The sequence below is a fragment of the Anser cygnoides genome, chromosome 13 (genome assembly GCF_040182565.1).
Source record: "Anser cygnoides isolate HZ-2024a breed goose chromosome 13, Taihu_goose_T2T_genome, whole genome shotgun sequence".
Lineage (NCBI taxonomy): Eukaryota > Metazoa > Chordata > Aves > Anseriformes > Anatidae > Anser > Anser cygnoides.
Window position 1 is genome coordinate 13,084,235 of NC_089885.1, and position 23,863 is coordinate 13,108,097.

General features: G+C 41.5%; 1 protein-coding gene across 3 annotated transcripts in view; it reads left to right on the forward strand.

Annotated features, from left to right (window-relative positions):
- The first annotated feature begins 7,189 nt into the window (after nt 1-7,189).
- The window catches only part of WDR44 (WD repeat domain 44), a 30,628-nt gene continuing 13,954 nt past the window's right edge, over nt 7,190-23,863 (forward strand). The window contains exons 1-10 of one of the 3 annotated variants that reach the window (XM_067005300.1): nt 7,190-7,364; nt 13,840-13,873; nt 17,241-17,315; nt 17,802-18,435; nt 19,082-19,212; nt 19,310-19,402; nt 20,306-20,442; nt 21,345-21,428; nt 21,731-21,837; nt 22,738-22,889. In XM_067005300.1, the coding sequence (XP_066861401.1) occupies nt 7,288-7,364; nt 13,840-13,873; nt 17,241-17,315; nt 17,802-18,435; nt 19,082-19,212; nt 19,310-19,402; nt 20,306-20,442; nt 21,345-21,428; nt 21,731-21,837; nt 22,738-22,889 (1,524 nt within the window). In that variant the 5' untranslated portion in view covers nt 7,190-7,287. Of the gene's footprint in view, nt 7,365-13,839; nt 13,874-16,559; nt 16,680-17,240; nt 17,316-17,801; nt 18,436-19,081; nt 19,213-19,309; nt 19,403-20,305; nt 20,443-21,344; nt 21,429-21,730; nt 21,838-22,737; nt 22,890-23,863 lie in introns of those variants that run through there. The other 2 variants (XM_067005299.1, XM_067005301.1) reach the window with 2 other exon arrangements.

Consider the following 23,863-nt stretch of genomic DNA (forward strand, 5'->3'; position numbering starts at 1 on the left):
CAGTAGACCCAGGCTCATGAGTTAGCATATGAAATCCTGAGACCCCAGCCCAAGCAAGACATGACACCAGCAGAAGCTGCTGAGTCAGGAAAGCAAAAGCTTTAGCAGTGAAACTTGGAAAAATGAAACCCCATCTGCAAGCCCAAATCAGAGTCAGCTCCAGCACTAGTCCTGCTGACAGAGCTACTAACTTCCAGTTCCCTCCCTGCCCAGCAGATATCTCTGTGCGACAGAAACAACTTTATTTTCCTCTAAGTAATATTCCTTACGGCCATTCTTAGTGTGACTCAGAGTCGTGGTCGCAATTGTTCTGTGGAGGAAAGGAGTCTACAGATTAATAGTAGATAAAATCCCAGTTTAAAAAACGTTTGATAAAATACTAAGTTTAAAAACCATTCCAACTGCTGGTTGTAGCCCAGGGAAGCCTGGGCTCTCCTTGGGGCTCAGCAGAGGCTTTGTCCAGGCATGTGGCCTGTGGGCTGTTACACACAGATGTGATGACCATGAGCTGGAGAGGTTTTCTTAGGATTGACAGGCTTTGTGTTAATGGCATATATAAAGTTATAACTTCCAGATACCATAACACTTTGTGGCGTTCTTATACCTTCCAAAATCTAACTGACTTCTGTCAATGTTTTAAGAGAACATTTACTTTGGTTTAAATTTCTGTTCAATGCAGAAAATGTATGCAAGGTAATCAATTCACTGTAATGTTATTATCTTTTCTATTTCTACTTTTTCTTTCAAATATAAGAAGGTTCTGTAAAGTGATGTTAGTAAAAGCTACTTATTTGTTTCTGATTCAACACTTACATTAAATTTGGATTCGTGTTTGATCTTCACAAGTAGCTAATTATCTTTTCAAACCTGACAAAATTCAGTTCAAAGGAAGCTGCTTACAGTTCTTCCTTAGAAGAATAGTGAATGCACCTTCTTTTAGTGTGGATTGCTTTCATCGTGACTTTTGGTGAGCTGCAATGAAGAACAAAAGCAAATCTCTAGAGGAAAGCATGGCTCCGCTATACAGTGAGGCACCAACTCTGATTCATAAATTAGCAGTACGCTTCTAGGCACTTAAAGATGGAACATAGAGCAAACAAAAGTGTAACAATTGTGTATGAAAGCATACACATCCACTGAACATCTTCAGACAAAAAAAATAACAATAATAAAATAAAATATAAAAAAAAAATGGAAATTTGGAGGATGGAGCATTTGCATTGGCAAAGGCTGAGACACAACTCATCTGCACATGCAGAAATTGTCAGTATGCCAGGAAGAATGAATAAAGAGCATGTCTGTGTAATTAAATTGGTTTATTTGTGAGAGCAGATGATGTAGCACAAGTCAGAGCAGCAGGAAAATTCTCTGAATACAAATCTATGCACAGTGAGTTTCAGGAGGGCACCTCAGGAGGCAGCTGGGGCTTTCTCAATCATTTCTTATTCCATTTAGCAGGAGCCCAGTTTGCACCTCACCTTCAGTTCAGTAGCTGCGCTATGTCCTGTTTCTTATTTTGGATAGCTCCCCTCAAAAATAACAATGCTATTTCTCTTCGAACAAACCAACTTGATGCTCTGGGTCTGGAAGCTAGGGGAAAACCTCAAATGTTGCCAGTTTTGCTCAGCTCCAGACACCACATCCTCATGCTTGTGGGATGGAGTCGGGGTCTGGTCCATGCTCACTGTGCTCATCCTCTCAGCAGGTGCTGAGCCCTCTTCTTCCTACCCCCCTGCCCATGGGAAGGTGCCTCCCCACTGAGTTTTCCCAGGGTGGGACTGGCCTTTACGATGGAAAATTAAGCCGACAACTTCAACTGCATAAAAAATTCCCTGCTGAAGAACCAGACAAGCTGTACTACTGGGAGGTCTAACATCGCATATGCCTCAGGTTATGTACTTTAGAGAAATGACTCCTCTGGCCTGTCACCTCAGGAATAAAGGAAAATCTGCCTGTCCTGAAGATGTGCTACTTCATTAGGGCTGCACTGCACTGGGGACAGGCTGAAGGATGCTGCTAATACAGCCTGAATCCTCCAACAATACCAGCTCTGCAAATACCAGCAATAGCAAATAGCAGCAATATCTGTCCCTTGTTGTCAGAGCACCTTTTCCTCTCAACCACGGCAGGAAAAAATCCCGTCCATCCTGGGACAATATTTTCCAAAGGAACTCTTCTGCATCTCACAGATATGTAGGTTATTTTCTTTCCTACAGTGTGACCAGTGCTGAGCACTTTCCATGTTCCCAGGAAGGAAAAGCATATGCTACAGTGCCGCGTGATCTCTGTGTGAATGCAAACCTGTTCATTGCTGCTAGATTAAACAGCTCAAGCACGACAGCCTTGCAGGGTGGCTTTAGTGATCAGTAGCCGGCAGATGCCACTGTCTCTTTCCACACCCACCACACACAGCAACAGCCACAGCCACCACCGCCTTATCTCCCTTGCCCCACCTTCTTCAGCATTGTGTTTGATGTATTTTTGTCAGTTTGCAGTGATCTCATTTGCTATTTATGAGTGTTTAGCTACTGTTGTCACCTGGACATCTGGAGAGGGCTGTCTGGGAGCCCTCAGCTGGGTACGACATGTTTCCCAGCACAGTTTTTCTCCTCCTCCATGCCCGGAGGCAGGTGTTGGACCACATTCCATCAGTCCCCCCGTATTTGCACTTCTCGGCATGTTACTCCATCCCTCACAGGCTGATTTGAGTTCCCCCATCATGTCTGGGCTCCCTGCTCGCAAGCATCCTTCCTCCTTGCCCCAACTTCCCTCATTTCCTCTCATCGCTGACACTCTTCCCAAAGCAGATCCCTTCTTGTCACCTTCCCACCACCCCTGCTAGCTCTCCTGCACCATTTTGGGTGGTGGCGATTTCTGGAGGCTCTGCCACAGCCTGCAGCAACGGGTAGATCTGTGCCCTGGTGTGACAGCGCAGCACGTCTGCTGGACATCCACCTGGTACCATGACAAGGAAAAAGCAAGGGAAAGCAAACAGAGGTATAAGTGATGGAAATTCAGACCAGAACACACCTCTGAATGCCAGCCCATGCTGCGCGCAAGCAGTGATTGGGTGGATGTAGCTGGGACACAGCCCCCTGTGGCTTGTTCAGCCACTGCTGCATATTGCATTGTGCTGCCTTGCTCCCCAGCATGCTTTTTGGGCACGTTAGCTGTAACAGAACGCTGCGTGCATGCCTACGCATGCGTGCATGTGTGTGCCCTGACACATCTGCACACACAAACAGGTTCGGGGTGCCCTTTGCCGCAGCAGGAGCCACAGGGCACCACTCACCACAGGGCCCAGCTGTTGTTAGCTCTGTGCAAGGTTAAACCTTCCACGGAGGGACTGCCATTGGCGCAAAGCTGCCTGCGCAAAACGGCCGTGACCCAAACTCCCCAGCGAGCCCAGTCACCAGACTGGTGCAGGGGCTGGCTGCTGCCACATGACGGCTGCCCGAGCGGCGGCAGTGAGTCAGCAGCGGTTTGCAGTGCTGGGAAGAAGCACTGTTCTCACAAAGGGAACCAGAAATCATAATTTACATCAATGGGCTGTCAAACGAGTTGGCAAAGATAGATCCTCCCGTGTGTGTGTGTGTGTGTGTGTGTGTGTGTGCAAGGTATGCAGCTTTTCCTGTTTTCCTGCTCCTCTTAGACCAGCACAGGCTTGATGCTCAGGACTTTAACCCAGAGGGATTCATCCTCTTTCAGCTGACCATTGATGCCATCCCAAAGCCACATCACAGCTCCACATAGGCATCACCTCTGGTCATCTTTGTCTCTCTTACTCTCACCAAACGCCATAACCCAGGGGAACATGGTCATGCAGACAAGCATTCCAAGCCCTGCGATCAGATGCAGGAGACCTTGGTGTGATTGTTGGTTCAGTGACATGTTCTGGGCTTGACTTTGATCTCTCCTCCCCATGGGTGACATGGGACCAGTGAGACCCTTGCCGCTCCCTGCACGGATAGGGTAGAGAGAAGATCCCCTGCTGGCTGTGCTGTGGGGGGAACCTGTTCCAGCTTTGTTCTGAAAGTACTTCTTGCCCTTGTTTTTTTAAGGCAATGAAAAAAATAATTTTGCTTTAACAGTTTATGCCCCTAGTTGACTAGATGGATCGGGAGACTGGTGATAATTTGCAGAGGCTTTGAATCTACCCTCTATCTGTCTGCAGTGGGTATCTTAAGATTTAGTGAGAGCAAGACCTATCTTCCAGCACAAGCACTGCTAGCACATGAGCTAGGAAACAACTGAGAGAGATTCCTGTGCTTTCTGGGCCTCCAGCCTAGGAAAGCAGCAGCACACTCACTGAAGCAGACACAACCCTTTCTGCTAGAAGTCAGCCTGGCAGCGGCCAAAGGCCGGGAAACTTCCAGCCGCCAGTGGTGCTCTTGGTAGGATGGTTCTGCTGACACCCTGGGGTGCTGGGGACAGGCTGACACATGAGCCTAATTTATGGAAGTCCCTGGGGGAAGTTCACGTCTAAGCCAAAGGAAAAAAAAATCACTGTAGGGTCAGGAGGGGAGAAGGCATGTGGGGCTGCAGCAACGCGTATGCAGCTCAGCCAGGGGGCACAGAGATGCACTGGGACCAGCCTGTGCTCACCCAGCTATGAAACGGCAGCTATGAAACCCTGCCTACCAGCACATAGAAACCAGAAAGTAATTCAAGCTTTGACAGTGGGCTGAATTTGTCTATTATTTTATGTCAGAAAATCCTAGCAAATGTACTGTCTGCTAAGCCAAAGAATTTGCATTTTTAGCTATTACCTCCTCTTCGTCTTAGGAGCCTGAGATTTGGCTTTTGGGAGAACTTTTTTTAGGCTCAGGGGCCATATTGGGTATAAAGTTGAGGATCTAGCATCCCACTTCTCACAAAGGTGCCTGTCACGGCCTCTTCCAAGCCACGGCATGTCACATTTCATCCAAGCATGTAGGACACATCCATGCCAAGGCAAGACAAACCCTCTCATCAATGCTGACACTGTCCCAGTGTTCATCCCTGTCTGCAACCTGGGGAAGGCTGTGCAAGCCCTCTGGTGAAAACACCCAGGTCACTTGTTATTCCTAATTATAACCTGCAAAGCTGATTGTAATTTGTCTCCATGGACAAAGGCAGCTGGGCTGTGCCACAGTGGGACTGTGGTTGTAGTGCTCCTGCTCTGGAGGCTCTAACAGCCTCTGAGGAGCTGATCTGATGCAAAAGGCAAGTGGTTTTGGAGTGCGAAGGTCAGGACCATCGCAGTTAAGCTGAATTTTATTCACCACATAGACCCGAATAAGCCCCTGAGCTGCACTTTTATTTTAGTGTTCCTGAATTCTGCAACTATATAATTTCCTCTGCGTAACAAAGCATGAAGTCGTGAAGCTGCCGCCAGTTACTGACAGCCTGCTAAACAATTCAAGATGCTTTTCAATAGCTTTTTTTCCCCCAGTTTCTAGAGCTGCCTGCCTTCCCAGCTCATGTTACATCATTGTTGTCTTTAATAATTTAGAGACCATCCCACTTACACTAATGCTATCAGTGTGTTTGGCTGTCAGTTAGAGCAGGAACAGTGGGCAGTGAATCACAAGTCAGTAATTTTCTGTACCAGTTATTTGTCCAAATTCTTCAACACTAAGAGCTTAAGGTGTACACTAGGCTCATACCTACTTATTTTTAAGAAGAATCAGAAGAATTTGTCATGCATTTCCAATTCACCTCCTTCCCGTCGTCCCAGCTTCATGATTTTTTTAAGGAAACAGGAAGACAGCCCCATACCACGTGTGTATGCATATGTACAAACACCTCAGTGTCAACCAATTTGACAAGGGGAGCTCTCTCAAACATTTTAAGTTCTTACGTGTTTTACACTGGCTCAACAGTTAATCAGGCTCAACACCTGATTTTTTCACAGATTTTGACAATAGCTTTACCACACAGTGACCCTCTACCAAGCTGTGCTCTGCAGGAGTACTGCTTTGGCTCAGAAGCATGTACTTACTGCTGTGCAGATATTAAAAGGTTTCAAAGGAAGCTTCTTTCCTTCATCAGTTATTGCTGTCCGATCATTCATAATTTGATGGCGGAACAAAAATGACCAGAAGATGAGATGAAAATTTATTGGAAGGAAAATACAAGACAAAGCAAATAAGGAACCATATAATTTAATTCCTGCTACTGGTTTCAAACATTCATTACATTAGTTAATTAGGAAAAAAAGTCATTTTAAGAAGTCTTAGCAATGCATCTAATAGACTAGCTTAATCCTCCTCTGTCTTTTGTTTCTCACTATTACCTTGATTCTGATTTCCCCCTGTGACCAGACTGACGGGAAAAAATCAGGCTTTCTCCTTGCTTCTTTTCCACTGTACATTTGCTTTGTTAACCTGGTGTTTTGGCAGTGTTTAACAGTGTGGACAAATATTTGCATCTGATTTATCGACCTCCATTTGAACGTCACCTCAGAGGTCACACTGAGCGCCGCTTTGGTTGTAGCAACCTCCTTGAAACGGCATTCGTGAGACAAGCAGGAAAATGGGGAGGGTGCTGCTGTGTGTGGTGATTTTACCCAGGTGGGCAGCCGAGCTCCACCACAATCCTTCTCTCACTCCCCCTCCTCAACGGGAAAAGGGGGAGAAAATATGATGAAAAGGGCTCAAGGGTAGAGGTAAGGCCAGGGAGATCACTCAACAATTATCATGAAGCCACCCCTGCAGCCCCCCGCTACCAAAACCTCGCCACCATGCTGTGCCACCGCTGCCTCGATGCTCCGAGGCCTTGAGTGTCTGGGGGCTCTACCTGCCTCCCCTCACATCCCATTCGAGCCAAGGGACAAGCCTTGGCCTGGGCCAGGCCTCCTGCACCCGGCGTCCCTGGCTGACGGACACGGCCCATAATGGAGCCCCTGCACTCGTGGGTTGGATGGAGGGGAAGGAAGGGGACAGGACTGGGGGCAGGAGTGCTGACAGCACGCCTTCCCCTCACTGCTTCGCTACACCGCATTTCCCTGGGACGGCGCGCAGCCCGCAGGGCCCAGCAGGAGCGGGTAGAGCCCAGCAGAAGGGCGCAGCGACGCGCCCCGCCGGCCCCGCTAGGGGGAGCCGCCATGACGTGAGGCGGCGCCGCCGCCATGCTGGGGCTGGGGCTGCCGCCCCGCCGCCTCCCTTCTCCTCCCGCGCTTCCGCCCGGCACCAGGCGGTGCCACCCCTCTCGCGAGAGCCCCGCGGCCCCCGCCCGCCGTGCCCTGAGGTGGCGGCGGCCCCGCTGCGCTGCCCTGCGCCGCCGGCGGCCCGGCCCGGCCCCGCCATGGCCTCCGACAGCGACACCGAGGAGTTCTACGACGCGCCCGAGGACGTGCACCTGGCGGCCGCCTCCCCCGCGCCGTGAGTCCGGCGCGGCCGCCGCCCTGCCCTGCTTTCCTTTCCCTCCCTGCCCTCAGCGCGGTCCTACGGGGGGATGCGGCCGCCCCCTCGCCTGGGGGGGTCCCGGGGGGGGGGTCCCGGGGCGGTGGGGCCCTGCCGCAGCCCTGCGGCCTCCACCCCCCTCCCCAGCAGGGTGCTGGGCCGGGCGGGGGGCCCAGCTCGGCCGGGGGCTGAGCAGAAAGTCAGGGGGATGCGAGGGAACGGGGCGGCTCTCGGTGTGCTGTGGGGGGGCGGTGGGGGGCTGGCAGCAGGTGTAGCCTTGGGGAGGTGGTAACGGCCTGTCTCGGGCGGGCGACACGTAGGTTTTGGGAAAGATGTGTGATGAAATCAGGGCTGGCGGAACTAATTCTGAAGCACGAGTAAAATAGCAGATTTTCCTGAGGGGAGAAGGAGAGAGCGAGCTCCTCCAGCAACAGGCTAACTGTTGCTACGTGTAAAACAACTTCTGGTGTACCCTGTCATTTGCTTTTAACAGCGTTGAATTGACGTGTCTTGTCTAATGCAAGCGTGTGGCTCTGCGCAGTGTGAGTTTAACAGCGTTTCATAGCGCGGATTCAGGGCTGTTACCTCAAACAGTGTCACTGCATTGTTAATGTTACTAAAATACACGATCTCTTTTTTTAATTTATAAATATCTTTCTGGTTTTGTGCTAAAACAGGTTATGGGTTGTATCAGTTCTGGTTTTCACGTAGCCTGGACCAAACCTCTCCGTCATTTGATCTTGCAAGATGAGGTTTCATGTAGGTTGTTTGAAGAGCACTAAGATATGGATTGTGGGATCCAGCCATTTGAAGCTTTAATAATTGACTAAGGGCTCGTTTTAATCTGTGTGCCAGCAGCCGCTGGATGCCTTGAACAAAGGAGAAACTAGACCTGCACTGCTCACTCCCACATCCTGTATCAAAGCTTTTCTGAACTTAGCTTTTTACGTAGCACGGTGAAAGGCACATCTTGACACGCAGTTCCGCAAGATGCGGTGAGCCAAATTAACAGCACGCTGTTGCTGAAGTGTTGTGTTGCTCCAGTTGCTTACCTTGCCCTGGCAGTAGTGATCATCAGACTCTTCTGAGTTGCTTTAACTCAGGAATTGAAAGCAGCTGAAAACTAGAAACAGCAAAATCTATTCAGTAAGTTAAAACAGCTGGAATCTGGGAGGGCAGGGACAGGAGAGGGTGAAGGTGTGGGATTGTGTGGCTAGAGGCAGAAGTGGGAAGCAGGAAACATCTTTTGCTTCAAGTGAGCCATTAAATCTGACCTGACTGCATATCCTACCTTTTATTTGATACAAATAATGCCATATGGCCAGGCTTGAAAGTTTTCCCCACCTGTATCTATGCAGATCTTAACATGAAGTTAATACAACTTAAAACTGAAGATGCTTTTTTGGTTTTGCATTGCTCTTCCGTAACCTATAAGCATGCATCATTGACTCAATTTGATAGAGATCAGTCAGCTTGAGTTAAGGAAGGAGTTAATCTCAGAGGACTTAGTTTGCAATGCAGATACCGAATCTGTTATTCCATCTGACATTGAATCTATACTAACAATATTGATAGTATTTTCTCTAAATAAGCTCTGAGATGAGCTTAAGAGCTAATTTCAAATTTCCATTGCATGCTTCTTGGAAGCAGGATTGTAGATTGCAGTTTTGAGACCTGTATGTGCACTGAGTTGGGATCACAAACAAACCAAAACCTCATGGGAAGAAGGGCAACTGAAAACAAGTTCATGTTACCCTCTGCAGTTTGAGGTTTTTCCTTGTGCATTCACCATTCTGATATCAGCAAAATGACTTAGGAATTGTTTTTTGCAGCATGTTACAGCCAGTTTTTAGCAAAGTAGTGTAGATATATTTGCCCTCATTAAAATTGTGGGTTTGGTAGCTTCCTCCCTTCTGCCCTGTGTGGGGAAGTTTACTAACTGCTGATACAGAAATTCTGAAAGTGGCAACTTCTTTGGTATTTGATTGTTTTACTAGTTATCTCTTGTGATATGCAAGAACGGAATTTTCAAGTTGGATGTAAGCTCCCGGTTCCCACCTGCAGTCAGAGGGTACCAAAGATTAAACCCTCTCTCTCAAGGAAAGCACTGTATCTGCATCCTCAAGTGCGTATATGAACTGGTGCTTTATAAGGATTAATTAGTAAAAATTACAGAACTTGTTACAAAATGTTTGTCATATAATAATGAACTGAGGTAGCTCATGGATTGATGACTTCTGTAAGGGGAAGTGTGTTTAAATGAGATGTTTGGAGACTATTGTTTTGCCTCTGGGGAGGCCTATATCCTTCACTTCTCTGTAGGTAAATCTGTCCTTTCGTGGGTAGCTCTGCTTTTGACGTGACGTATGGAGAGTGTCCATCTTACGGATAGCTAGGTCAAAAGCAACATCCCTTTCTATAAGCTTTTCAAGATAACTAGTGAAAAAGAAACCAAGGTGCCTATGTGGACCAGTCAATGAAGGCATCTATTTGTTGTATGGCCAGCGGATTGGGGAGGGAGAGGTAGTATGGCAGAAAATGTCCTTATTTAACCTCTATCACTCTGCTTTCAAAAGACCGTAACTACAAAAAAGGTCGAGAAAAAGTGTTCATGCCTCTAATAATTTCTGGGTCTCCCATGAAGAAGGATGTCAGCTTTGAGAGGAGAATATGAAGTAAGGCTCCCTTGTTTGGATGCAGGCGTGTGACTGACTTTATCTCATAAATAGGAAAAGTGGTTCACCCACTCAAATTGAGAATAGCCAAACCTAATAGTTTGAATATCATATACTTAATAGCAAGGAGTAAGTTTGTTCCTGGTATACTCTTATCCGAAAAATTTGCTATAAGAAACCAAACAAAAGGCACTAGATTCAAGAGATGGTATAGGAAGAGAAACATCCTGTGGTACGTTCAGAAATTTAAATTCTTGAATTCTAACTTCAGTAGTCCTGTTTTTCTGATGGTGTTTCAATGCTTTTCCTGAAGAAATGAGTTTTCCCTGTAGGAAGCTGGATCATGTTAAGGTGTGCCCTGTTTACACATGAGACATGTTTAGCACAACTTTGTGTGTTAGCCAGTGCACAAAACTGAACTCAGCAGGAAGCGGAGCGCTGGACGCGCTGCTGTAGTGCCTTGCAGCACTGCAGGCAAGTTTCTGCATCCTGAGCTAGCTGAAGATCCCACAGGCTTTCCTAGGCTGGCTCAAACAGTGCATTGCAGTAGCGACTCGGTGTGGTTTAGAAGGTGTGGACTACCACAGAGAGCTGCTTCAGGAATAATTGTAGCTTCCAGGCCAGCCCTGAGTTAGAGGGAGGAAACCATCGTGTGCCTCTGCAAGCTGAAGGACAGCAGTAAGTACTGTGCTGGCTGTGGCTGAGCCTGTATCTTCTGTACAATGTGCAACAACTATGCATACCCTTCAAACCTCTTTCCATCTGCCTGTTTGCACGCTTTCTTTGTAACGGTGTTCATCCTCCCAGGAAATCAGGCAGTCTAGTTCTGGAGTTTGACCAAGGGGAATCGTTTAGCACACTGGGTTTGTTTTTTGAAGGGCTAGATGTATTTTTTTTTTTCTCTCACAAAACTTAGCAACAAGAAGTTGAAAATGTGAACCTTAGTAGAGACTGAGTTACTGGTTGGAAAAAGTACTGGGCTGGAGCTACGAGTGGGAGAGACAGCCTCATGTAGTCTGATCAGCATTAGGATGAATTTTGCAGCTGAAGAAATACAAAAAAGTTCTTCAGGAGTTTGTTTGACTTACATATTAGTCAGACGTGGTTATGTTTGTGCAGGTGAAATAGGATTTTTCTTTGACTACTGCCTAATCTTTATAGATAACCTTGAACGTCTCCCTTTGTTAAACTGGTGTTACAATGGTATCATAAGAAAACTGAAGTTAGAAGCATTTTATTTGAAGTGTAGTCTACAAAATCTGTTGCTATGAAAGTTTTAATCATATTATTTACTGAACAATCATGTGAAAACAAAATGAAGTTCTTGCATTTTCTGTGGTGTGTCAGTCTTTTGTTTTACCTGATAACCCTATAAAGCCACAGACCTTTCAAAGCAAAACCAGTGTTTGATTATTGGGTTGTTGATCTTCATAGAAAATCTTTTCAAACACTTTTGCTACTACACGCAGAAACACGTACAAGCAAGCATTTCAGATGCAGTGTCTATAAAACTATTGGCCTTAACGTAAAACTGAGAGGGAAGAAGGCTGGTAACCTCACGTGGTGGGGAGGGCGAGACCGTTGCAGAGTAGTGTTGAACTGTAAGAGACTTTGGTTACCAAACTTTTCTTTGGCTTATTTTCTTTATAAATGTACTAGCGCATAAGCAGCAACTAATCATGACTAAGAGAGAGATGTAGAATAGTTGAAAATTTTTCGGCTAAAATATTTTTCAGGGAAGCCGCTAAACTCACTCGGCTGTTTTATGAACACATCTGAAAGTGGTAGCATTGCCAAAGTTATGGAAGCTTTGCAATGTTTTCAAAGCATGATAATTTCAATGACAAAGCTTTACCTTAACATAAGACTTGTATGCTTGATATATCAAGCAATTGGTATGGTTATATTCTATACCTGTGATCTCTAGCATTTATTCCCTGAGCAGCTTTGTCCTAATGCATCTGAGTAAAAGAGAGTGGGAAATAGCATCTGTTTTAGTCTTTTTGAAGCTTGCATTTTTTGTTACCCAGTTGGAGGAATGATTTGCTTGTACTGGCAGCGATGTGCTGATTGGTGGGAAGTGTCAGAAAACTGAAGTAGGGATTTGCACTTGAGGGATTTGCACTTTATTTAGGTTGTAATGTCTAAGCAGTGCCTTGTACAATTGGACCACGTGCTTGCTGAAGCCTAGGCATTATTGTAGTAATTATAAAACGTATTTAATTATTGAAGACATTTTGTGTATTTAATGAACTGACACACAGTTCGACCTCTGTTTCTGTGGAAATCCAAGAGTAGATAGTAGAATTGAAAATATTTCAGTAACAAGAAATTCAGCACAGGTTCTAGTCTTTCCCAGCAATGTATTATTATGGGAGACCAAAGACATGTTTGTTTTTCAGGTCAAAATACTGATTGCTCCTTTTGCACGCTGTGGTCAGTACCTTCTAGAAAGGAGCATTCTTTGAAACAGTGTTATAGATCTTGTGTATTTTAAATGTCAAGATCTGGACAGGAACGAGTTTAAGAGATTAAATTAGTTACAAATAATACAGTCTTCAAGCAAATCCTCTGTGCTTTCCTTAACTCTGCTGTACAAACGCAGTCTTTTCTTGTTGCCTTAAAATATTCTCAAACAGTAAAATATAATTAAAAAAGAACCAAAATTCTTAAAAAAAAATAATTGGAAATATGTCTTTTTCAGAAGTTATTGTCCCCTAAAGCCATCATTTTGGAGTCAGGAGGGTCAAATTAGACTGAAATCTGTATTTGTATTGGTCGGTACGAGATGATACAAATTATTGAATGTCCCTGACCTTGTTAGCTACCTGGGATGATTTTGCAATCCAGATTGTAGTTACATTTAGTGCTAAGCCTGTAAGGCTGTAATCTGTAACTTGGTCCTGCTTGTGACTGACAAACTTCTTTATGTATTAGTAAGATCTTGTAATCAGAAAAAAAACATGTGACTCATTGCTTAAGTATCTTCTATAATTCTGAAAATCTTGTGAAAATGCAGTTTCAGGATATAATAAAGGTTGACAGTTCACAGCTTGGGTTGCATGGTGATCTGAAGAGAAGTAATTATTTGATACCAGTCCCCTTTGATACCTTGTTTTATGTAATTAGTGATATGAGAGGTTGCGTGTGAGTGGATGCTAATGCAACTTAACTGCTTCAGAGTATGCGTTTTGGAAAGTAAGCAGTGCAAAACTGCTTCTCTCCTTTCTTGATGTAAATGCTTACATGTATGTTCAGCATTGTGATTAGAAATGAGTTTTCAATTACTAGAGATGTTGAAGAGCAAAATGTCTATGATAATGTTGACACTACAGATTAGGATTCAGGCACTTGATTTGCAAGATACTAGGGCGTTTGTACTTCTGCTTCCCATTTTGGTGTCCACCCTGAGCTTTCTAAATATACGTGCTGATTTTAAATTATCTATAATGGGAGATGTTGTTAAATGTCTACTTGGAATAGCATCAGTTTAGAAAAGGGTGATAGAAACACGGTTTCCAGAAACTTGAGCTGAGAAACTGCAAGGGATTATAGAGCCTTCGGTAGATCTGTGCATCTTAGTTGGGCACTTAACTCTATGTGGAGCATTTTGTGTAAAAGAGAGAAGTATCAGGAGCATTCACGTTGCTTGTGTGAAGCATCAAGTATACATTAACTGTAAAGGAAGACTCTGTTAGAGATTGTTTAACATGAAGTTTAGTGTTAAGAGACTGATTTTTCTTGGAGCTCTGCTTAAGTCTGTCTTCTCTTTCTAACAGGTCACCGACGAAAGTTGGATCCCATGTGTTAAAGGTGAGTTCCTTAAAATCAATCAAATATTTGTTGACGAACATAGTGCTAAGCATTTTTACCTGATATAGTTGTGCTATGGTAGTACTAACATCTACACAGACAGGAAATTGTAGACTTTCCTTGCTGTGGGGAGCAACCATTGGGCTTACATCTCTTGAAGTTCCAACTTTACTTTTATTTACAGTATGTTAACGTGTCTTGAAGCTAATTTTATTCTAAAAATTAAAAAATGCAATTGACCTGTACTCAACTACTACTCAGTTGAGCTGTACTCAGTTACTAGACTGTCCTCTTTTAGGTGATTTGTGAATAGGAAGTAAGTTCCTGCAGGACTTGTTCTTTTGGTCAGAATTTATCTGAAATAGTTGACTCTGCTCCCTTCAGTCTTCAAAATAAGAAAAATCTTTGTGTGTGTACTTCAGAAAGCCTCCCCTCTAGGTTATATGAAAATAAAATACTATATTTAGCTTATTGAGACAGCATCGCCACTTCCCACACAGGTAATTGGTATGCTGCATCTGTGCACAGTGACAGTGCAGCTGAAATCTGACACACATTAAATGGGTGAAGAGTTGGAAAATTGTACAAATAACACTCGTTTGCCTGTCTCAGAAGGGCCAAACGTGGTACTATGCAATACTTTCACATGGAGTAAAGACTTGACACTTTGTCCTAAAAATGCTTGTCACACAAAATAAGTGTTTATGATTTGTCAGCAGTGTTAGAAACTAAGTGATAGTACTCTGCTCTCCAGCTGCCAGCAAATCAATAGTCTTTTTTTTTTTACAGTGATATGATATCTTACGGTATCTCGTGTGGAACAGACTTACCCCTATTTTGTGTTCTACTTAATATCCCTTTAATCATAAAGTATTACATGTTTAAACCTTTCAGGAAATGTAACTATCATTCTGACTAAACTCAGCACAGTTAAACTAACTTTAATGTCAAATTTTGTTGACTGAAATGTGGAAAATTTTTAACTATAAAGTTTTGCATGTTATAGTTTTTTCTTTTTGTAAGTGTCCTCTTAAGTCAATTGTTCAAAGCTGGTTTTGAATCTGAAACATTAATTCCTTCTCTGATTGGTACCGTATCAGTTCAGTGAACGTGTGACTAATGGTATAGTTTGTCTTGGAGTGGGGAAAAATTATTTCTTAAGTCCAAAGTTTAACAGGTGTGGGAGATTAATGTCAACAAAATTAGAAATTAATATAATGGGCTACTGTAGGCACTGTTTACACTTAAGTATTTAAGTTATATCTTTGAAGACAGATTTTTAGTGATAAAGCAAAATAGAACTTGCACTTGGACTAGAAAGATTTTGTATGGAAGGGAGTGGACAGGAAAGAAGAATTTTTCTGTAACTTCAGCTGTCTCTGCGTGATATTCCATTTCTAGAGGTCAGAGCTCTAAAAAGTGAATGTTTACAAGTGTTTTTTTCCCCAAACATTAGAGTACGTTAGTATGCTATAAAAAGTTTTTGATTAGCTGAATGTCTTAGAAGACATATCTTACTTTTTTTTTGTCATCACTAGGTAGTCAGAAAATCTTTCAAAGTCAAAAAAGGAGAGGTCTTTTAAAATACTTGTTGAAAAATGGGAATTAAGTGTTTAATACGGAGAATAACGTATTTTGTGTATATCCAAAGCTGTATAAGCTAAATTAAATTAATAGCCTGACAAAAATAGTTTATAATGGTGACAGTTAATCTCTGTGGGCTCTAACATTGTGGGGTGACAGCTGAGGACTGATGACCTCAGCAGAAATTATCAGAGTTCTGTATCTGTTGGCAGGAAGGAGTAGAAGAACAGCAGTTCTGTATCTCAACTCCAGGGAATTGGTCAAGATACGTTTGTTTTCTCTTAACTTTTTGAGCAGCTGATGGCTTATTAGATACCAATTTTTAGAGCCAGTCATGAGAAGTCTTTCTCTTTTGTGAGACAAACTGAGGCTGCTCCATTAGTCAAGAGGTCCCTTCCAACCTCAGGGTTTCTATCAAATTCCACTTTTGATACTGCTTTTATGTATAGTATTTGTAGGCAACGTCATAAAAAAAACATGCAAACAGAAGGCATGTGATGAATGTGTTAATAGACCATACTAACTGAGGTTAAGGTAGGCTTCTGGTTAAAGCAGTATCCTTCGATATTATAAACTACCTGTTTCTCTGAACACGAGATTTTGAGGGAGTTGAGTATTTTTACTCACAGCTAGGATATTTTCAGACCTGTGTTAAGTCTTCGTATAGTTTTCCATACCTAGCATGCTCAATATGTAATCTAATTCTTCTTTAAAGAATTTAAATCTTTAATCTAAGAATCTAAATCTTTAAATCTTGCATAATAAAAAGTAATTAAATCAATTGCAAAGACTTAATGCTTTATTTTGGCACGCAAACCCACTTCTAGTGAAATCTTTTATTCTTTGTTTGATAGGGTATGCCAAAGTGTTGATGCTATTTATGCATTTCTAAACTATGCTTCTTAAATCACAAACTGACTTCACATCACTAGTATAATATCCTGGTAGTGTTGATGGTATATATAGAACCTATAAATAGTATACTCAGTTTTGAATATTCATGCAGTCTTTCATCCAAATGCTCTGAAAATCTTCTTGTTTTTTTTTTTTTTTGCTTAAATCCAGTAATTCCATTTGTTCTGCTACAGTTTATATAAATTTCAGAAGAATCTGCATGAAGATGACTGATAGCAAAAAGAGACAGTGCTAGATATAGTTGTTGTAGTTGAATGGAAGATTCCATGTCAGAACCTCAAAGGAGTTTTTGTGACTACTTGATAAGGTAGATCTGCCTAACTTAACCTGGTAATTTCTAATTGTGTTTCTATTATAAATGGTGATAATACAGTTCTTGCATCCTTTCCCACAACCTGATAAACAGCAAAATATTTTTGTGGCTTTTATTTCCTCCAGATTATTAAATGCATGTATTTCTCTAAACTTCATGCTATCTTCAGTTTTATCTCAGTTGAGGTTGCAACCTGTTAAATATATAGAACTTACATGTATAAAATAAATCTTATTTGGAAAAATATTAATGTTTATCTTGGAGTCTGTTCCATCAGATTTCCCTATGCTGCAGCAGTAGCCAGGAGAAGGTAGAACTCCAAATTTTGAATTGCATTTTTGTTTAGTAGTGTGCAGGCCGACTCTGTGTGCGCTAGTGTGAAATAATATTCCTGTGTACTGTGCATTCCTGTGTACTGTACATGTTTATACGACAGCAGGTGAAAATGCAGCAGAATTATTTTCCTTTTCGCTATTTAGTTTGTTGTAGCTGTACTTCAGATCAGTTTATTCAAGAACTTCTTACTACCTTCTACATGTGTCTTTTTTTTCATAGGACCTAGACAGCAAACTACACAAAGCTGGAAATGAAACCTTTGTACAAGAAATGAAACAAGATGACTCAAAAGAGGTTAGCTAAATACTGCTTTACATTTTCATCATCACACAAGAAATAATAAATAATAACATTAATCAGTTGTCATCCAAAAACTGACATAGGTTAGAATTCATCGTTAACGTGAGAATGTTCATCTGAAGTGTAAATATCAAGCTAAGCATTCTGAAAACGCATTTAAGATTCACTAGTGTTAAATTGTGTAATTTAGAGGATTGTATTTATCAGTGTGAGAGCTTGGAGGGTTGAACAGCTTTTGAGACAGAACCAGCTGTCTCTCAAACTAAATTAGAGGAGTGGAAATTTTTCACTTTTATCTTTCAGATATGTGTATTTCAGCACCTAGGTTCTCATCTCCAGAATTTTTAAACAAAACATATTTTGAATGCAAAGCAACTCTTCAATGGAAGGATTTTTGTGGGTATTATACAGGCTAACTGGTAAGTGTTCTCCAGGAGTGCCTGCTGTTTAACAGTAGATTTTTTTTTTTAATTTCTTTAGATTATTGACAGTATTATAGAAGAAAGCCAGAAGGCACAGCAGCTAGAGGATGATGATTCCTTAGGTACTAGAGGAAAAGGACTGACTGTTCCAGCTTCGGATGCAAATGCTTGGATTGCTGGAGCAGGTATCATTAGTAATATTCCAGAAGTATTAGCAGGTAAAATATCATTACAAGAAGATCCAGGTGAACCAATGTATCAGAGTGTGGGTAAGGACACTGACGTGGAGTCTGGGAAGCTTTTGTTTACTTCTGAGGAACAGGAAATTGATAAACTAACAGAACTAACAAATACGACTGACCATAAAATGGATGAAACTGAAGCACAAGAAGAAACATCAAAAAATGAGGACATAACAGACAAGAAAGAGGCAAACGCTTTAGAGCAAGTGGCTTCAGATTTGTCTACCAAAGACCTTCATACAACAGAAGAAATGCCTCCAGCAAAACCTCCAAGGCAGCTTACTGTAGAACCCGATATAGTTGCTAGCACAAAGAAGCCTGTTCCAGCACGGCCACCACCTCCGACAAATGTTCCCCCACCAAGACCACCACCACCTGCACGGCCAGCTCCACCACCCCGAAAAAAAAAGAGCGAACTGGATTTTGAAGTGCAAAAACCTGCTTTAGAAGGCAAGTATTCAATTTAAATGGCTTTAGTTATCTACATGGTTACTGTTTTTGTGTTTTGAGCGAAGAAGAATCATTTAATCTTGTGATTTCAGTTTAACTGACCTGTAAAAAGAGGAAAAAGTCTTTTAACAGTCTTAGCTTCTTACAATGTAAAAATACCCTTTTGCATTACAGATGTTCCTAATTCATGGACTTTCTTGCATACCAACACATTTTGCCAAAATAGCTACTTTTGCAGCAAGGAGAATTGGCCACAGTAATACAGAAACAAACAAACAAAACAACCCACACTCTAAATGAAGTATCTGCAATCTGTATTAGCATAGAAATACAAGTCAAGGTGTAGTCTGAGGCTTTGTGAAAATGAGTAGTTCTAGGTTACTAGAAAAATGACCAAAAGGAGGAAAAAAACAATTTCTTAATAAAACTTAAGAGAACTAGGTGTGAAGTCATGCCTGTGCATCCAGCTATGTATGAAATATATAATCGATGAGACAGGTATAGTGGTGGTTGGCATAAAAACAAACAAACAACTTGCCAGAAAGGGTGCTTGGGAGTTAAACTGTTATGCTAGGACTCCAGTAAACTCTGTAGCCTGCCCATGGCTACTTTTATGCTCTTCTTCCTGATATGGATCTCTTTTCAGTTCCTCGAGAGAATTTCACAGCTGGTGGTCTTTTAACTCCAACTACAGCAACAGAAGGCATTCCCAAGGATTCTCAGCCTTCTTTGGATTTGGCAAGTGCAACTAGTGGAGATAAAATAGTCACTGCACAGGTATTGGGAAATGGTTTTGAGTCTGAGAATAACTAACATTTTCTTTTATTCCGTTGTTATACTAGAGATTATGTGTTCTATGTTTGCAACATTTCAGGAAAATGGGAAAGCAGCTGATGGTCAAGCAACAAATGAAGTACTTGGACCACAAAGACCGAGATCTAATTCTGGAAGAGAGCTCACAGATGAGGTAGTAATAAATGTGGTCTGTACATAGTACTTTTCTGTGCTTGCAATTTCCAATCCGAGTTAAATGGAATAGTCACGTCACTTTTGCCTTCTGACTTCTATGTGCTGTGACTAGAGGCTCAGATAGATGGGACAACATGCTGACTTTGCCCACGTAAAGACTTTGTGGTTCCTGAGTCATTTGGGGTATTAGTGTTTGAAAGCATGAGGTGTAATAGATATGGGATGATAGGAGTTTGTGTTTGTAGCTGTGCAAACATAGTACAAGATTCAACGTAAGGGAACACCAGCAAACTTGGTATTTTTTTCATGCAGAGGAAAAAGGAAGCAGTCAGCAATGAGAGAATGACTTTCCTAATATTAAGAAATAGTTTGCTGAGTTCATAACTTCCAATAATCCTAGTGATATTATCAGACTGTTTCCAGTTTTTATTGGTGTATATCTGTGTGTAGTTTATTATTGCTGAACAAGTATACTCATACTCCAAAAACAACTTTACTTTTGTGTTGTACTTGCTAGGTTTAAATATTCTTTCTCTGTAGGTAAAGGTTCTTCGACTAAATCTAAACTACAGCTGCTAGAATATCTGAAAGGGTATTCAAAATCTTTTAATTACATATTAGCATGGAAGGTGTCAGGAAGTGTCTGATGTCTGTATAGCTTCATTTCTGATCTATGAAATTGAAGCTTGTGATGACATGTAATTGTTTCACTATGTGTAGTAGTTGATAGCACTTGCACCAACATGCCAAAGGCAAGTTTAGCTTGAACTTTCTTTGTAAAATATAATGAACTAGAGAATTGTTCTTTAATATAATGTGTAAGACCAGATGATTTCTGTTTTGCTCTAGGTTTTGGAGCCTAATCAAGTCATCTTGACTTCACACCTTATTTTTTCCATAGGAAATTCTAGCAAGTGTAATGATAAAAAACCTTGATACAGGTGAAGAAATACCCCTGAGTTTGGCAGAGGAAAAGTTGCCAACAGGCATTAATCCCCTCACTTTGCATATCATGAGGAGAACTAAAGAATATGTCAGGTATGAATGATGATAGCTTTCAGCTCTTTATAATACTGTTGCTCTCATAGTTTTTGCATGCGTGGGGACTCTTCTTATGCAATTAAGATCCCTGATCCATCTGTCTCTAATTTGCACGTTCAATTCCCAGCTCTTTATGAACTAGGTTATTTATTGAGGTAACAGAATTGTTTATTGAATTATTCTAATCTAACTAAAAGCTGATGATAGTGCTGGAATGTGCGCATCTCAGGCAAGTATCTCTGAAAATCCAACTGAACTGCAGTTAGCACTAAATGTGCTAAATATTGTCATTTCTCTTATGAATTAAAGTACTTGAATACAAACTGTAATTATGTTCATGCTACCTCCTCCTTTAAGTTTTTCAGTGTTTAATTTAGTAGACCATGGTGCTGTGAAATCTGTGGTCATTACAGCTGACTACATGGAGGTTTTCCTTTTCTCAGCAGAGCATTAGGCCCTTCTGATGCTTAAAACTGATTCTATTTGTAAAATTTAGTTTAAAAAAATCTAGACTGACATGATTTCCTGATTTTCATCATCAAGAAACTGGATTTTTTTCCTAATGCCTAAAATTATGTGCATTATAAATTAGACAGTTTCTTTTTTTTTGCATTGCTATATTATTGAAAAGCTCACTTCTATAAAACTGGATCTTTGGTATCTAGGGAATATATGCAGTTTTAGTATCAAGATTCCGAACAATTGAAAGATCTGTTTTATCACTTGGTTAACATTGTGTCCATATATTTCTGATATGTGATGTGAAAGAATGAAGTGGGATCCTAAAGTTCCTACTTTATTGATAGTAGGATCCTAAAGATCCTACTTCATTGATGTTTCAGTCAGTTTAGATTTAGCATGATTTTATACTAAACAACAATCACTTCTGTATTTCCTAGTAATGACGCAGCCCAGTCTGATGATGAAGACAAAATACAGACGCAGCAAACAGACTCTGATGGAGGGAGGTTAAAGCAGAAAACGTAAGATGTTGTTCCATGTCCCTACAAAGAAATGTCAGATTTCATTTTAGTAAGCTGAAGTTCCCCTTCTCGCTTCTGAACAAGTTCACTCTTAGGTACAAGTGATACCTGAAACTACATATGCCCGTTATTCTGCAGTTAAATTAAAGGTTACATGACTGCTGGCAAATTAAATGCTTATTTTTAGAAGCAGAAATGGAAAACAGTAATACTGCATTTCAAATCAAAGCTATTGATTCATAACAGAGATAAATAAGAAATTGCCAATATTATGTGTTGAAAAAGTGTCCTTGCTTTTTAAGGACCCAGCTGAAAAAATTCCTTGGCAAATCTGTAAAGCGAGCAAAGCACCTTGCTGAAGAATATGGCGAACGCGCTGTAAATAAAGTCAAGAGTGTTCGAGATGAAGGTCAGTGACACTTTCCATGCCCCCCAAATAAGTGTTTATCCTCAGGCCTCTTGAAATCGAGGCTGGCTGAGGGGCATTTACCACTATATGCTACCACTGTACAGTTGATAATGATGTGGCTTCTTAAAGTTTGTAGCTTGGTAGGCATTTTGAGAATATCAGGCTACAAGAATGAATTCTTGTATAGTAGTTGGTGAGTGACCTTTTTGGCTAAATCAGTTAAATACTGTATTTTTTTTATGCTGTTAGAAAGCTGTCTGGATATGAAAACAAACTTTTTGAAAAGTTATTCCAGCATAGTAAGAAGTTGGGATTGTCTTCACTGCTTTAATAAAATCAGATGTTTTTCTGACAGTCAATTCCATGTTCTCATAAAAACAGAGCTCCTGTCGGTTTTGGTACTTCAGTAAACCAGTCTAACCATAGCCTGAGATAAGTGCCATAGAATTGCTGCGCTTTAGAATCCTGTGTTGGCACTGACTGTTTGCCCCACCTGTTTTTGCAATTCTTATGCTTGAAGGTCAAACCACCTGGCCATTTCAGCACATAGAAACCAATACAATTAAATGGATGATTTTCAGCATGCATTAAATTGGCAGAAATTGCTAACCGCAGGATGTGCTGAATGCAAAACTTGTTGCAAGAAACAGGGCAGAACAAAAAATGATGGCAATTACTTGTAGTATTGAGTGTTTAGATATACCGCAACCTAAAATCAGTGTAAATGTATTTTTAGACCTTGATGCAACAGTACTTTTGTTTCGCTTTAAGATCTTAAAATTGCCTATCAAAAGTTGCTAATTCAAGACTGATCTGCTACCAAAATGTTTTGGCACAAATGCTTTCTAATAGAAAAAATGCATGCTGCAATATGTACTTCCAAATTTGTGTTCCTCTTAGTCTTCCATACAGATCAAGATGATCCTTCTTCCAGTGATGATGAAGGGATGCCATATACAAGACCAGTTAAGTTCAAAGCAGCACATGGCTTCAAGGGACCTTATGATTTTGAGCAAATTAAAGTTGTTCAGGATCTCAGCGGGGAACATATGGTATGTCTCAAGTTTCTTCTGTGGCTTTTTTTCATTTTTTCTGATGACCTTCAGAAATAACCGTCAAATTTCTTCTTGGAATTTCCATTCTGAAAAAGTAATATTCTGGCAAGAAATGGAAATTCAGTTGGTTTGATTAGATCTTCAGGAAAAAAAAAAATCAGTCTGCACATACTTAGGCACGAGGAAATCTCCAGAACTTTTCCTCGGAAGAGTTTGTGTTGAATTTGGTTTTCTGGTTCTTGTAATTACAAATGTAGGCTGAGTAGGCTATGATTCGCTACCAGAACTGGGCACAGAGCAGTGAGTTTGACCCAGTCAGCAGCAAATAAGCTATTTTGCTTAATAGAGATCTGACTATAAGTATTGAACTGAAACACTAGATTGGTTCCGCAGGCAAAAGTGGGGAGAGATTAATGGGGTATGTACATTGGAATGATAAGGATGGAAGAGACTGGAGTGTGATATTTGCAAAAGGACAACTGTGGAGAGTGATGCAGCAGAACTACCCGTCCATCACTGAAGCGTGCATGCTCCCCTGCAGAGTCTGAAATGCATTGTAGTATTCCTGACTTCCCAGATTCTTCTGACAGCAGCTGTGTGACAGCAACTGAAGCTGTCTTTTAACTGTTAGGCCAAGGATAATGACCTGTAGTAGCCAGTTGGACTGAAGAGTTCAAGCTTGCCTTCCAAAACTAAAGTTTCTTGTCCTGAAGGTAATGCATCTGTATAAGGTTTCCATCAAGCCAGTAGTTGACTTCTTAAAACCTAGAAAATTACCCAAGAGTATACTAAAAGGAAGTTAGGTTGGTGGAGTCAAATACCTCATAGCTGTTCATTAAGTAACAAAGAGGAGGTTGAATATTGCTTGTGCAGTATTGTGTTCTTATTAGTTGCTAATGTTTTGAACTTTGCATTGGAAAAATAATTGTTGTCATCACAGGCTTTGCAAAATTGCTCATTTAGTGTGTGTG